The following is a 13,906-nucleotide window of genomic DNA, read 5'->3' as shown; positions in this document are numbered from 1 at the left end:
GTCTCGAGCCTCCACCTGGAGCACGTGGTGGCTAGCCACTGCTTTCTCCCAGGGAGCTCGTGCCTCTGATAGTGGAAGTGCAAATCACAATTTTCAATAATTCAGCATATACATGCATTCATTCTCAGTCATGGATCAACATCCATCTCAGCCATCCAGCTCACGGATCAATCCACTATAATAATAACTACTATAATAATAACTACTATAAAATATACCTATTCGTTATTATTGAACACATTAAATTTGAGAGAAAAAATATGGATTAATAATTATGATAGTAATAATAAAGTCTTGAGTCTTCTTGGGTAACTACAATTTTTTATTGATATTCATTGTTATTCAATGTTATTTTGTTCTTCAAAAAAATTGAAAATTATTTTTTTATCAATAAGCAACCAATACTTTCTTATAATAACAACTCAAATTCTTAACCCTCATTATGTTATAATTGTTTAATTTATCCACTTTTTGTGGGATGATTATTGACTATAAAAAAAATGAACTTTAGACAAAAATTTTTTGTAAAGAATAATGGTAGAAAGATAATAATATAAAATTATTTTATTTAATTTAATATTTATAATTTTATATATAATATTTAAAATTATATATTTATTATATTTAATATTATATTTTTATTTTAAAAAGAATTAATAAATATAAAATAAATTTTTTTCATTAATTTGGGTTAATTTTTATTATTTACGTAAAGTTAACCGTCTTTGAGTTTGTACGTCGTCAAAATCATGCAATTCATTGATTTAGAGGACACTGATAATAACACATGCAGACATTCATGTAAGAGTAATGCTAGGGGGCCAGCAATTTTTGTGATTGTTAGCCATCAATTAGCCATCAATGATGATTTGATGGTGTGAGATTGGTGTGAGATTTCATCCAATGGCTCACCTTCCTCTGCTGGTTACATGCTGGCCAAAATTCAATAAAACTGCTGGCCTAGACTTTTCCTTTCATGTAATATATAACACACGCAAACATTCATGTAAGCAATCTCTCTTCACTTCTGAGGCTAACTCTAAAAGAAAAACATATAACACACGCAAACATTCATGTAAGCAATCTCTCTTCACTTCTGAGGCTAACTCTAAAAGAAAAACTTCAAATAAAACTATCATGATCATACGCCCTACCAATGGCTAGCTTCAACCTCATTAACACAGTTCTTATTTTTATACTCATCACACACAAATTAACAACATACATCATACAAATTAAAGTGCAACAACAATCAATAAGGCTTCCACCTTAAAGATCTATATCTCTTCCCACCACGACGTTCATATACAAAATCAAGTTGAGGCACAATCTTGTATAGAGCATCGTCTACTTTCTTGGAGTACCACAACCTCCATTTCTTCCACAAAATGAGTGGCATCATGAATATTCCAAACCCAAAAGTGAATCCCAACTCTACACTTAACAAACTCCAATCAACTGAACTACTACTATGAGAGTTAGTAGTTTTAGATGATGTTGGTAACAACCCTGGCTCTTCTCCACCACAACCTTGTGTCAATGGAGGTCCACATAACGCTTCATTTCCCACAAATGAATTTGCTCCAAACGATTGAATTTGAGTGCCTGTTGGAATTCTCCCCACAAGATGATTATAGGAGAGATTCATGATGGCAAGAAAAGATAAACTTGCAAGCTCAGTTGGAATCTCTCCCCTCAGAGAATTCATTGACAAGTCTAAGGATTCAAGATTTCTCAAGTTTCCCAAAGTTGAAGGAATATGGCCTGAGAATGCATTGTGAGACAAGTTAAGAGCATGCAGTGCTTTGAAACTCATGATCTCTTCTGGTATTGGCCCTTCAAATTGGTTGGATGAGAAATCCAATGAAGTGAATGCAATGAGAATCTTTTCCAACTTCATTTGTTGACCTTTGATTACAATGGTAACTGAGTCCTCATACCTACGAAGACTATCAGCCTCCGCATATACATGAGAGAACAAGTGATCTAACACATAAAGTGGCTCAACTGTAACAAGTTTGGCTAACTTCATTTTGCTGGTCTTAGAGAAAATTGTAGTTATAGCATCAAGATTCACTGAATAATTGATGTTGATATCATAAAAATTAAAAGATAAATGTCCAAACCTTGATTTATCTTTATCTTCATCATCAGACATCAATTCTTTCCAAGTCTGAAAGAGTGTTGTTGGTAACATGCCACTAAATTTGTTGTCTGCTACATCAACAATTTGAAGCTTTTCCCAATCGCCAATCACATTGGAGCATCCAATCTGTCCATAGAACTTATTTGACCTTAAAACCATGACGCTTAGCGCAGAAATGTTCTTCAAGAAGCAGGGGAACTCATCCATTAATTGATTGTTTCCAACATTTAGGACTTGGAGATTTTGGCAGTTAGCCAAAGATTTTGGGAGGCCTCCATTTAAAAGATTTCCATTGAGATCTATAAACCTTAGAGCACATGAAGTTGAGAATAATGTATCTGAAATGTGGCCATTGAGTTTGTTTCCAGCAAGATTTAATAGTTTCAGAGAGCTACTCTTCCTTGTTGTCAAGCACTCAGGAATGTTGCCAATGAAGCCATTATATGAAAGATCAAGCATTCTAAGAGTTGAAATATTGCAAATGGATTCATCGATTTTTCCATCAAAATTGTTGTTTGAGAAAAATACATCAACTGAGTCAGGAATAGAATTACCAATATCTGATGGTGTAATAGAACTGAATCTATTATTTGAGTAGTCCAGATGAACAATATTTTTTGTGAAAATGGGTGCTGGTCCTTGTAATTGATTTCCATGAAGATCAAGGTAGAACAAAGTTGAACTAAGATTTTGGAAAGGACCTTCCATATCAGTCAAAAAATTGTTGGAAAGATTCAAGAAGCATAGAATTTCAAGTCTCCAAATCCAATTGGGTATTGTTCCTTCAATTTGGTTGTTGGACAAATCTAAAAAGAGTAAAGAAGACTGATTTCTCAAGAATGCAGGAAATACAGTCAACTTACATGAAGCCAACCAAAGATTGATCAACTTGGGGAGTGGAAGATCATTGTCATCCACAATTAACAAGTTGTTGTTTGAGAGATCAAGTGTTGCCAAATTTTGTAGCCTTTGAACAACGCTCAATTGTATGGTGCCATTGAACTTGTTTGTGGAAAGTTGAAGTAAACTGAGACTTTTCACTTGAAAGATAGAGAAAGGAACACGCCCTTCAAAATTGTTTTCACTTAAATCAAGCATCTCTAATGATGAGGAGGAACCATTTGGGAACTCTTCAAGTTGGCCATCAAATCTATTGTTAGCAAGAAAGAGCAGCTGCAGAGATGGAAGTGTAAACAAAGATGAAGGAAGTCTTCCATCTAGAGAGTTAACTTCTAAATTAATGCTCACAAGATCTATAAGGCCTTCAAAATGGGTGGGTGAAAGTGTGCCCTTTAGATAATTATGATTAAGACACAAGATTCTCAGAGCCTTGGACTTATTGAAAGATGGAAGAGGACCAGTAAAATTATTGAATGACAAATCAAGATAAACAAGTTCGGCAAGATCAGACAATGAATTGGAAATTGTCCCATTGAATTGGCAATTTGATAGATCTAGTGTTGACAATTGTCTTAACTTGCTAATAGACTGTGGTAAAGGTCCTGAGAAATTTGTGCGGCTAAGATTCAAGTAATGGAGAGATCTTTGATGCAGAAAGTTTGATAAAGAACCATGAAGGCCTTGATTATCTGACACATCAAGGACATGAAGTGATGAAATTTGGAAGATATTTTTTGGAAAGACTCCACTCAAACCACAACTTCTGAGTTGCAAAGTGGTTAAATTAGACAAATTACCAAGGTACTCAGGAATTGGGCTTGCCAAATTGTTATGGTCTAGTTGAAGTATTGAGAGAGATTGAAGCTTTGTCAATGAAGAATCAAGAGGACCAGAGAGATTGCAAGATGACATACTCAAAACTTGTAGACTTTGCAGGGAAGACACAGCATGGCACCACTCCTCTCCTTTGGCTGAAATTGCAACACCATCTAGATACAGTTCTTTCATTCTTGTAAAGTTTTGCACAAACTCTACCATGTTTGGCTTCTCAAGTTTCAAACCATGTTTTGATGATGAAGTGATTGTGGTAGACAAGTCAAGAGTCTCCAACTTGATCAAGTAAGAGATTTCAGTTGGAATTTGCCCCATGAAACCAGCATTTGACAAATTCAAATACCTGAGATTCTTCAGGTTTTTGAACTCAGAATAAATTTCAAAGTGGAATTCATTATAAGCCAAATTCAAACTCTGCAAATATTGCATGTGGAAGAGACTGCTGAAGTTACCTCCAACTATAGATTCTTGGCTCAAATCTAGATCCACGACATGTCCCTTGTAGCAAGAGACTCCATTCCAGTGGCAACAATCGTGAACATGGTTCCAATGAATTAACTTTTTGGACTGAGTTTGGTTATATACGAGGCTGTTCTTCAAATGGAGCAACAAAGAATGTTGATGACCAAGACAATGGGAAGTAGCAGCATTAATGGTGATGGTAAAGTTCACTAGGCACAAGGGTTCTAGCAAGCAAAGCCATATGATAAGGGTGGTTCTCATCATCATCATTGGAGGGAAGTAACTTATTATCTATGATAAATGGTTTTTTGCATTTGATTATATGTTATATCCTTCCTTTTATATATTGCAAATCATACATTATATTCCCTCCTCATCAAATTAACTATATTTTTTTATTTTATTCATTTTAAAAAATGTATTTAGATAGAAGAATTTAATTTTGATACATAGATAGTGCACACAACACAATCATTAAATCATATTCATTCTTTTGAATGACTATTTACGCGGTTAATGTGAAAAATAGTTATTTTTATTGATGTAATATTACGTAATTAGATACACGTATAAAACTATTTTAATAAATCAAAAGAAAAAAAAATAAAACAGACCAGCTAATTTGAATAATTGAATTTGAAAAGGAGAGAATGTAAGTTATAAATAGGGCTGGAAGTGAGTCAAGTTAGCTCATAAACCAGTTCGAATTTGACTCGTTAATAACTTAATAACCTAAACTCATAAGCTGGTGAGTTAAGCTTTTGCCTGGAATTGAGCTCATTAGCTCGTGAGCTGACTCGATTATATATATATATATATTAATAGTCTTAATTATTTCAAATTTTATATTTATTTTTTATATATAATTTTGATATAAGACATAAATAAAAAATTTATAATTTATTGATAGATAAACAATATATAAAATTGACATTTTTAAATATTTTTTAAATATATAAATTATAATTTATTAATATAAAATTATAGATTATATTTCTATTATTTGAGCCAATTCATAAGTTTTCGGTGAGCTGAACTTAAGTTTAAAAAATAGGCTCGATTATTAATAAATAGAACCGTGAGCTAAACTCAAATTTTATAAGCCGAATTTAAATTTTGTCTAAGTCGGTTCAACTCAACTCACTTCCATAGTCATGAATCAGCAATGCATGTTGTTTGGTAGTAATTAAGTCAACAAATGTATACACATTCTCAGATAGTCCAACTAATTGCATAGGGTTTGATTTTGTTATCCGGATATGCTGAGCAAAGTCTTCCGGATTGTGATTGTATGTACGAAACAGACAGAGAGTCTTTCCACTTATTCTTCAGTGATGAAACAAACTTTATGACTTTGATTTGGAAATTCAAGATATAGTTCAAGAATAAATAACCCATTAATATTGTAATAGAAAGAATATATTATATTATTAGTTTAATCTCAAAAAGATAAATGCATCGAAAACCAATTATTTATTGAATTTAATTTTAATATTAAATAAATATAAAATAATTATATACATACATCTACGTAATATCACATCAGTATAATAATTAATTTTTAGATTAATACATAAATAGTTATTTAAACGGACAAATATGATTAAACGATAATATAAAATGTTTTATGCTGTTAGTATATTAAAATTAAATTTTTGTTTAATTACTATATATAAATTAGTATTTTTAATTTAAGTTTGAGTTCAATTAGGAGTTAATTTTTTTCTGATTAATAGTAAATTTTTTTAAAATTTTAAATTTTAAATTATAAACTTTAAATCTTAAATTTTAAATCCAAAATCCTACTCTACCTTAAATTCTCCAAAAATATAAAAGTTAAAACGATAGTTTTATAATAAAAAATTAATTAATATTAACTTTGACTGCTTAAAAAAAGAGTCTATGATATTTATGATTATAACTTTGACTACTTAATTTAGTAATCTTTAAAAATTATTATTAAAATTAAAGGCATAATTTTTTATATTTTAATAATATTTTATTTTATTTTATTTTTAAACTAAAATGTGTTATTAAATAATAAATATTATTATTTTAATCTTAACAATAGTTTTTTAAGTATTATTCGTAATTATTGTGATTATAGACACCATACCATTCATCACTTATTCGAAAGCGTTCATGTATATCATTATACTTTAATAGAATATTGTTATTCTCATCATTTCAATCAGTAAGATTTGTAATAAAATATAATAAAGGATGAGATGAAAACAAAAAATTTTATAGTAAGATTGTTTGTTTGAAGAATATAGTTAAAAAGCAACTTGCTTTTTTCTTCACCTACATAATGAGAGATAAAATTACAATTTTATCCTTAAATGCTTTAACATGTTTGTGTTGGAAAGGGTTAAAGGTTGTGATGGATGAGTGAGTCTCTTAGCTTTTCAAACAGCATTTTTGTTATAAATTAATTATTATTTTATTTAGATTTGTAATATAATTAAAATAGTATTTAATGAAATATTTTTATTCAATAAAATGTTACACACATATATTATTTAAGCTTTCTTAATATATATATATATATATATATATATATATATATATATAATTTTTTTCATAGTAAATAAATATTTAATTTAGACATTTGTTATATTTTTATATTTTAAAATATTTTCTTTATAAATTTATTTTATAACATTTATTTTAATATGAACTTTTATATTTATCATCATCTAATAATCTCAATGAATAATATCCACCGAAAGACTAATATTTAAATTTTATTTTTTACCAAAACGGTTTAAATAAAAATATATATTTTTGTTGTGTTTGAAAAAAAATAGTGATTTATAATAAAATATTTTCGTAAAAATAATCTTCATATCACTTTTTATATATATGCACAAGGAAATCATATTTTTGTGATAGAATTATTTTTGTGTTAGTTGAAAAAAAAACTTTGCAAAATTTTAATATTATTAAAAGATTTAACACTTTTATGTCGGTAAGAGGGGATTATTTAATTTATTTTTTTAAATATTATATATATACTAAAAAATTATTTATTATATATTTGTATATAAATATATAATATTATTTTATATATTTTAAATTCATATTTTATATTTTAACATATATTTTATATGAGTAATTTAATTCTCTTTTATTTTAAAAATACATTTAATAGTATAATAATTAAAAATTTTATTTTTTTAATATATTAAATACATTAAAAAATATAAAAGAATATTTTTCATAATTTTTTTAAAAAATATTTTTTCGTGATACGGTTAAAATGTTTTCTTTAAGATATAGGTTAATAAGGTTAAATTATATTATCATTAAAAAATTTAAATAAAAAATTAATATTGTGTAAATATTATAAATGACACAAATATGTATGAATAAAAATGAGATAGAAATAATTGAATAATTTACACGTATTTAAATTTAGTTTGTGAGGTATATTATTAGGTTACTTTTTTGAGAAAAAATATTTAGAACATTCTAAAAAAATATTATTGTATTTTGTAAAAAATAAAGAGTGCATCACTCTTTAAATTCTAAATCATAAATCTTAATTTTTGAATTTTAAATTTTAAACTTCGAGTTCTAAGTTTTAGATCTTAAATCTTAGTAAATTCTAAACTCTAAATTTGAAGTGCTGATATAAAATATAATAATAAAAAACTAAATTTTGTTTAATTGACAAAAATTATAACACTCCTTACTTAATAAGAAAGGTTTAAAAATTACCTTTAAAATAATAATGTTAGTAGTCCAATTTGATGAAAATTCAGTAACAATGTATTTTATATTAAAAATAATATACAAATATATATGAATTTGAGAAAGATATTATCAATTTTTTTTTGAAGGGGCGACATTATCAAATTAAAATTATTAAAATTAACTCGCTATTTATTTATATACTATTCGCACAAAAATAAAAGATTACAATATAATAACTAAAATTTGATCATCACCGTATATAAATTTTTGAGTTGTATATAAAACTACTTTTATAAATTAAAATTGTGAGAATATATAAAATAATAAAAGTACCTTATTTAAATTCTTCTTAAGTAGGTTATATTGAAAATTAATTACTAGAGTATTTTGTGTGTGTTTTGATTTGACTCTTATTGATAAAATTTAACATAATTCACATAAGACATAATATATCATTTTAGTAAATATGTCCTATTACAATTTTAAAATAATAACATTTAGATCATATTTATGTATCATTCTATAAATTATTATCTGTAAGTAAATATTTTTACCATATAGCAACAATATATACCTTTTTATGAATTATTTTTTTTCAGTAATGTATCAAAACTATATTAATAATAATCAAGAATAAAATGTACACTTATATTATACGTATATTAAAAATTATTTACTAAATCAACATTTATATAAAATATATATTAAAATAAAAAATATATAATAAAAATAATAATATTAATATATACATTGTAATATATATTAATGTATTCTGCACTTATACTAAGTATTAGTAACATTAATAATTTTAAATTAATAAATATATTATGTACATTAAGAGAAATACATAAAAAAATAGGAGACTTTCTTATCGATATTACTAGACAGTGTTAAAAATGTGAATTTTTTTTACATTATATATATATATCAAAGTATAAATTAATAGTTGACTTAAAATATTAAAAATTAATATTCAAACAACTATATATGTTTTTATTTTTTTTTTTGCACATACGGAAAAATAAAAATATTCTAACGAATAAGAGTTTTTTTTTTTAAATTTCTCAAACAAAATGATATATAATAAAAAGATGTTTTACACCTAGTCCATCCATTAAAAAGATTTTGATCCATTAATATCTCATAAAAGAAAAATATATTAGATAATATTAATTTAAAAATAAGACAAAAATTAAAAAAATATTAACTCCTAAAATTTTTTATACAGTAATTTTTTTTCAACTACCTTCAAAAAAAATTACATATCAAATAATCTCTTAAATTCACCGTAGTATTTTATTTCAACACTTAGTTCTTAGTCCTTATCATTTTTGTTTTTTTTCTTTTTTATTAGAGGACTATATTTATCATTTTATAAAGAATTAGAAGACAAATAAATTTACATGCAACTTAATCGTACAAGAAACATTGAAGTCTCAAAAAGTACTATGACATACGTAATAATTTTCCTATTCTTTATACTACTTATACTTATTAGATCAATTTGGTAAAACTGTACTATTTACAAAAGGGGATTACTCCCTCGTTCTATTACTATACAAGTTAATTTCTTTACATTAAAGCGTACAAATTCCAAAGTTTTAATTTTTTTCCATACATCAATAATATTTCCTCCGTGTATATCGATGCACAACTGTGCAGGAGGAGTAGTCCGCAGATCAGGGTGGATCAATGGTGATAAATTGAGGCAGTGCTTCTTAGTCTTATTATGTGAATGAAAAAGGAACAGTGATTCATGTTTTGAAAAGCAAGGAAAGTAAAATTTGAATCTATGTGAAAGTTCAAATTATTTATTTGTAATTATCAAAGTATTTTCTTTTCGATCTAGATAAGTTCTGAATCTCTGTAGGTTTTTTTTTTTTTTTGTTCGCTGAAGAATTCCATTTTTAGTATTATTATTGGTTCAAATAGTCATATCTATAATTTAATATAAATATCTATCTTTGATAAAAAGAACAACAAAAGAATGAAAAAATAATGTTCAAGTTACATCAGCTGAATGTCATAAAATTAAAGTCACCCAAAGTTTGGACTTTAAAAGTGAAAGCAAAATTCATGGATAATTATTGATTGAACGAGTGAAAAATCAAAGTAAGAAAATTGGATATACATTCTTGAAAAGTTTTCTATGAGGAGAAAAAAAGTAACTACTTGATGCAATGGATGATGCGATCAACATTTTTTAAGTCAACGCCGTATAAATAAAACGAAAAGACCTATCAATTTAATGAAATATCTTTTTGTCTGTAACAATTTAAAAGGAAAGTGGTAATGGTTGGAGACTTCAATACAATGAAGAGCCAGGAAGAGAAATAGGAGATATTCTTCGATTTTCTAATTCAATTAATTTTAATAATTTTATTAATGACAATCAATTAATAAACCTTGACATAATAGATCATGAGTTCACGTGGTTAAATAGACAAACTGGTGAGAAACTAATAACGAAGAGATTAGATCGTTATCTATCTGATTTGACATAGAGAGAGTAGTATGAAATGATTGTGGTTAGAAGACAAACAGAAAATAGTTCAAACCATACTCCTTTAATCTTAGATTTAGACTTCCGACTTGAAAGACCAAAAGACTATTCAAGTTCTAGGATAGATGGTGTGGCGAAAAAGAGGTAAAGAGGATTGTAAAAGATGTTTGGGAGCTAACTATTGAAGACTCTTCGATGTACTCTTTAGCCTAAAAGCTCAAGTAATGCCAGTACAAACTAGTATAATGGCAGCAACAATCTCGATCCATTTCTAAAATATTAATAGAAGAAATAACTTTGCAGCTGGAAGCAAAAAAAGCAGAGGATATCTTTGAAGGCAATGAGTTAATTGAACTTGAGAACAGATTAGAGGCAGAGACGAAGAAAGAAGAAAGTTATTGAAGGGAGAAGTCTACATGTAAATGATTGAACAAAGGAGACATCAAGATAAAATTCTTCCATCAAAGGTTCTAATCTAGAAACCGGAAAAGTAAAATCTGGGGACTAATTGGAGAAGATGGAGAAGTCGTTTCTGATCCAGCAAGTATAGCGAGGGTGGCTAAATCCTATTTTCAGAAGATTTTTACGGCTACCAACCAAGCTGATCCGATAATACTTTTTGAGGATTTCAGACCTTCGGTTACAACTAATATGAATCATAGGCTATTGAGATCAGTTTCACTTGAAGAGACAAAGAGAGCTACGTTTAGTGTTTGCGCTTAGAGTGCTCCGAGTGATGATGGATTCACAACCAAATTTTATCATTTTTTTAGGATGTCATAGGTAACGATGTGCACAGGGCTGTTTGTAGTTTTTTTGGAGGTGAAAAATTTTTAAAAAACTTCAGTCACACTCAGATTTGTTTAATACCTAAAATCCCAGATGCCAGATATATGTCACAAATCAGATCTATTAGTCTTTCATAAGTCTTTTACAAGATTATATCAAAAGTACTTGTTCATAGGCTACAATCATTTATGAATAATGTTGTGAGTACTAATCAAAGTGATTTCTTGAAAGGAAGGTTAATATCTGACAATATTCTAATAGTTTGTGAGTGCATGCATCATCTTAAGTAAAAAAGATCAGGTTTGGGGAATGAAATGACTCTAAAACTTGATATGAGCAAGGCCAACAATAGAGTGAAGTAGTATTTTTTGTGGTTCATTATGGAGAGGATGGATTTTGATATTAGATGGATAGCATGGATCAAAGAACTGGTTTCTACTGTCTCTTACTCTATACTTGTGGAGGACCAACCTTTTGCCTTTTTTAGGCCAACTCGGGGTATCCATCAAGGGAATGTCCTATCAACGTATCTTTTCCTCTTTTGTGCAGAAAAATTTTCTTTTCTATTATACAAGACAGAGCAAAACAGGATTATTCAGAGAATTCAAATTCACAAAAGAAGTCCGACTGTTAACCACCTTTTCTTTGCAGATGACCATTTTATTATGTAAAGCATTAGAAAAATCATGTGCTAATATCCTGACTCTATTCTGTGACTATAAGATGAGTAGTGGTTAAAAAGTCAACCTAAGCAAGTCAGTAGTCTTCTTCAGTCATAATACTCTGCTTCACATTAGACATCAATTAGCAGAAATTCTGAATATTAATCATATCGGGGGTTCAAGATAAATACCTAAGCCTCCTATCAACTGTATAAAGATCTAAAAATTCACATTTTGGAGCCATCAAAGACATAGTACAAAAGAAGGTACATGACGTGGTGGAAATTAGCTGATTAGGAATTTATAAAGAAAACAGCATTGCAAGTACAGTTCTCAACCGACTAAAATTCGCTTATCAATTTAGAAAAGTTGTCACAAAAGTTTAGAATAAAATACTGGGAGTATGAGTCACAGGTCGTCTCGCAACGAGTTGGAGGAAAGGGTGCTAATTTATTAATCAGGAGTTTAAGGAAAAGTTTGTGTTGGGTAATGAGAAATTAAATTAATTGTAGATTAAAGTGGTAAAAAAACTAAGAATTATTATTAATATAAAAAGCCTTGACTGGGGGAATGATTAATTGGAAGTTCCATCCTTGTTGGAATCTTCTCAAGTGTAGTATAAAGAGGTTGTTGTTTTCACTTAGTTAACCCTTACTAAATAAAGGAAAGTCAAGTGATTGAGCTAACTCTTATCTGCAAATCCTAGTCCTCTTCCTTGGAAAGGTCTAGCGTTAGTAGATACAGAATTAGCCAACAACTTCTAATTTAGCTAAGCACTTGAGCATTCCAACTCAAGTGTCTCTTCTTAATCAACTCCCATGTCAAGTAGAAAATCTACTCCATTGACATGAATATAACGCTCATAAAATTACAAGAAGAAGACATAATAAATTAAATCAAATAGAAATTGAAAATTAATTAAAAGCAAGAGTGATTCTCTCCATTAACAATCCATGAAAATAATCTAATTGTAACTCTGGAACAAAGTAAATAGGAACATAAAATAAATATAAGAATAAGTAAGGAAACAAACTAGAATAGTATCTTCAACGGAGGTGATGACTCTTCAATATCCAAAATCCAAAGCATAAAAATAATAAACTATGAATGTAAAGCAAACCTAGAGGAATAGTAGTTTTTCTCTAGATTCAGATCTAAAAACTAAAAATTATCCTAAATGAGAATGTGTGAATGTATCTTCATGTGTGTTGAGTCTCTGCATGTTCCCTAGCTTTATTCTGTGTTTTTTGGCCGAGAATTGGGTCAAAATGCGGCCCGAAATCGCCCCCAGCGTATTCTGTTATTTCTGCAGATCGCGCATGTCACGCGTACGCGTCGTCCACGCATTCGCATCATTCCGCTATTTTCCTTGTCACGCGTTCGCGTCGTTCACACATTTGCGTCATTCGTGCAGATTCCAATTCATGCGTACGCGTTAGGCACGCGCACGCGTCACTGCAGATTTTTTCATTTTGCGCGCACGCGTGAGCCATGCGTGCGCGTCGATGCTCGCTGGTCATCTCCTTAGCTTCTTGTGTTCCTTTCATTTCTGCAAGCTTCCTCTCTATTTTCTAAACCATTCCTACCCTATAAAGCCTAAAACACTTTAACAAACAGATCATGACATCGAATGGGATAAAGGAGAATTAAAATACACACATAAAAGACCTCTAGGAAGCAAGTTTTCAACCATAAAAATAAACTAGGAAGGATTTGTAAAATCATGCTAATCATATGAGTAAGTGGGTAAAGACTTGATAAAATCACTCAATTAAACACAATATAAATAATAAAATAATGGTTTATCAGTACAATCTTCAAAGAGAAATCTATTATCAGCAGGTGGAAGATATGTCCTGATTAATGCTGTTAGAAAAATAATCCTTGTGTATACCATATCCTATTTTAAGC

The 13,906-nt window shown here is 28.7% G+C and overlaps 1 protein-coding gene across 1 annotated transcript; it reads right to left on the bottom strand.

Annotated features, from left to right (window-relative positions):
* Nucleotides 1–1,252: 1,252 nt before the first annotated feature.
* Nucleotides 1,253–4,609, bottom strand: LOC112750674 (uncharacterized). Its single transcript, XM_025799489.2, has one exon. The coding sequence runs from the start codon at nucleotides 4,607–4,609 to the stop codon at nucleotides 1,253–1,255; it is 3,357 nt and encodes a 1,118-aa protein (XP_025655274.2).
* Nucleotides 4,610–13,906: the final 9,297 nt, after the last annotated feature.

Source organism: Arachis hypogaea, chromosome 2 (genome assembly GCF_003086295.3).
Source record: "Arachis hypogaea cultivar Tifrunner chromosome 2, arahy.Tifrunner.gnm2.J5K5, whole genome shotgun sequence".
NCBI lineage: Eukaryota > Viridiplantae > Streptophyta > Magnoliopsida > Fabales > Fabaceae > Arachis > Arachis hypogaea.
This window is presented reverse-complemented; position numbering and strand designations above follow the sequence as displayed.

Bases quoted from the DNA above. Each gene is read 5' to 3' on its own strand.
- LOC112750674 (XM_025799489.2), bottom strand. From the start codon at position 4,609: ATGATGATGAGAACCACCCTTATCATATGGCTTTGCTTGCTAGAACCC.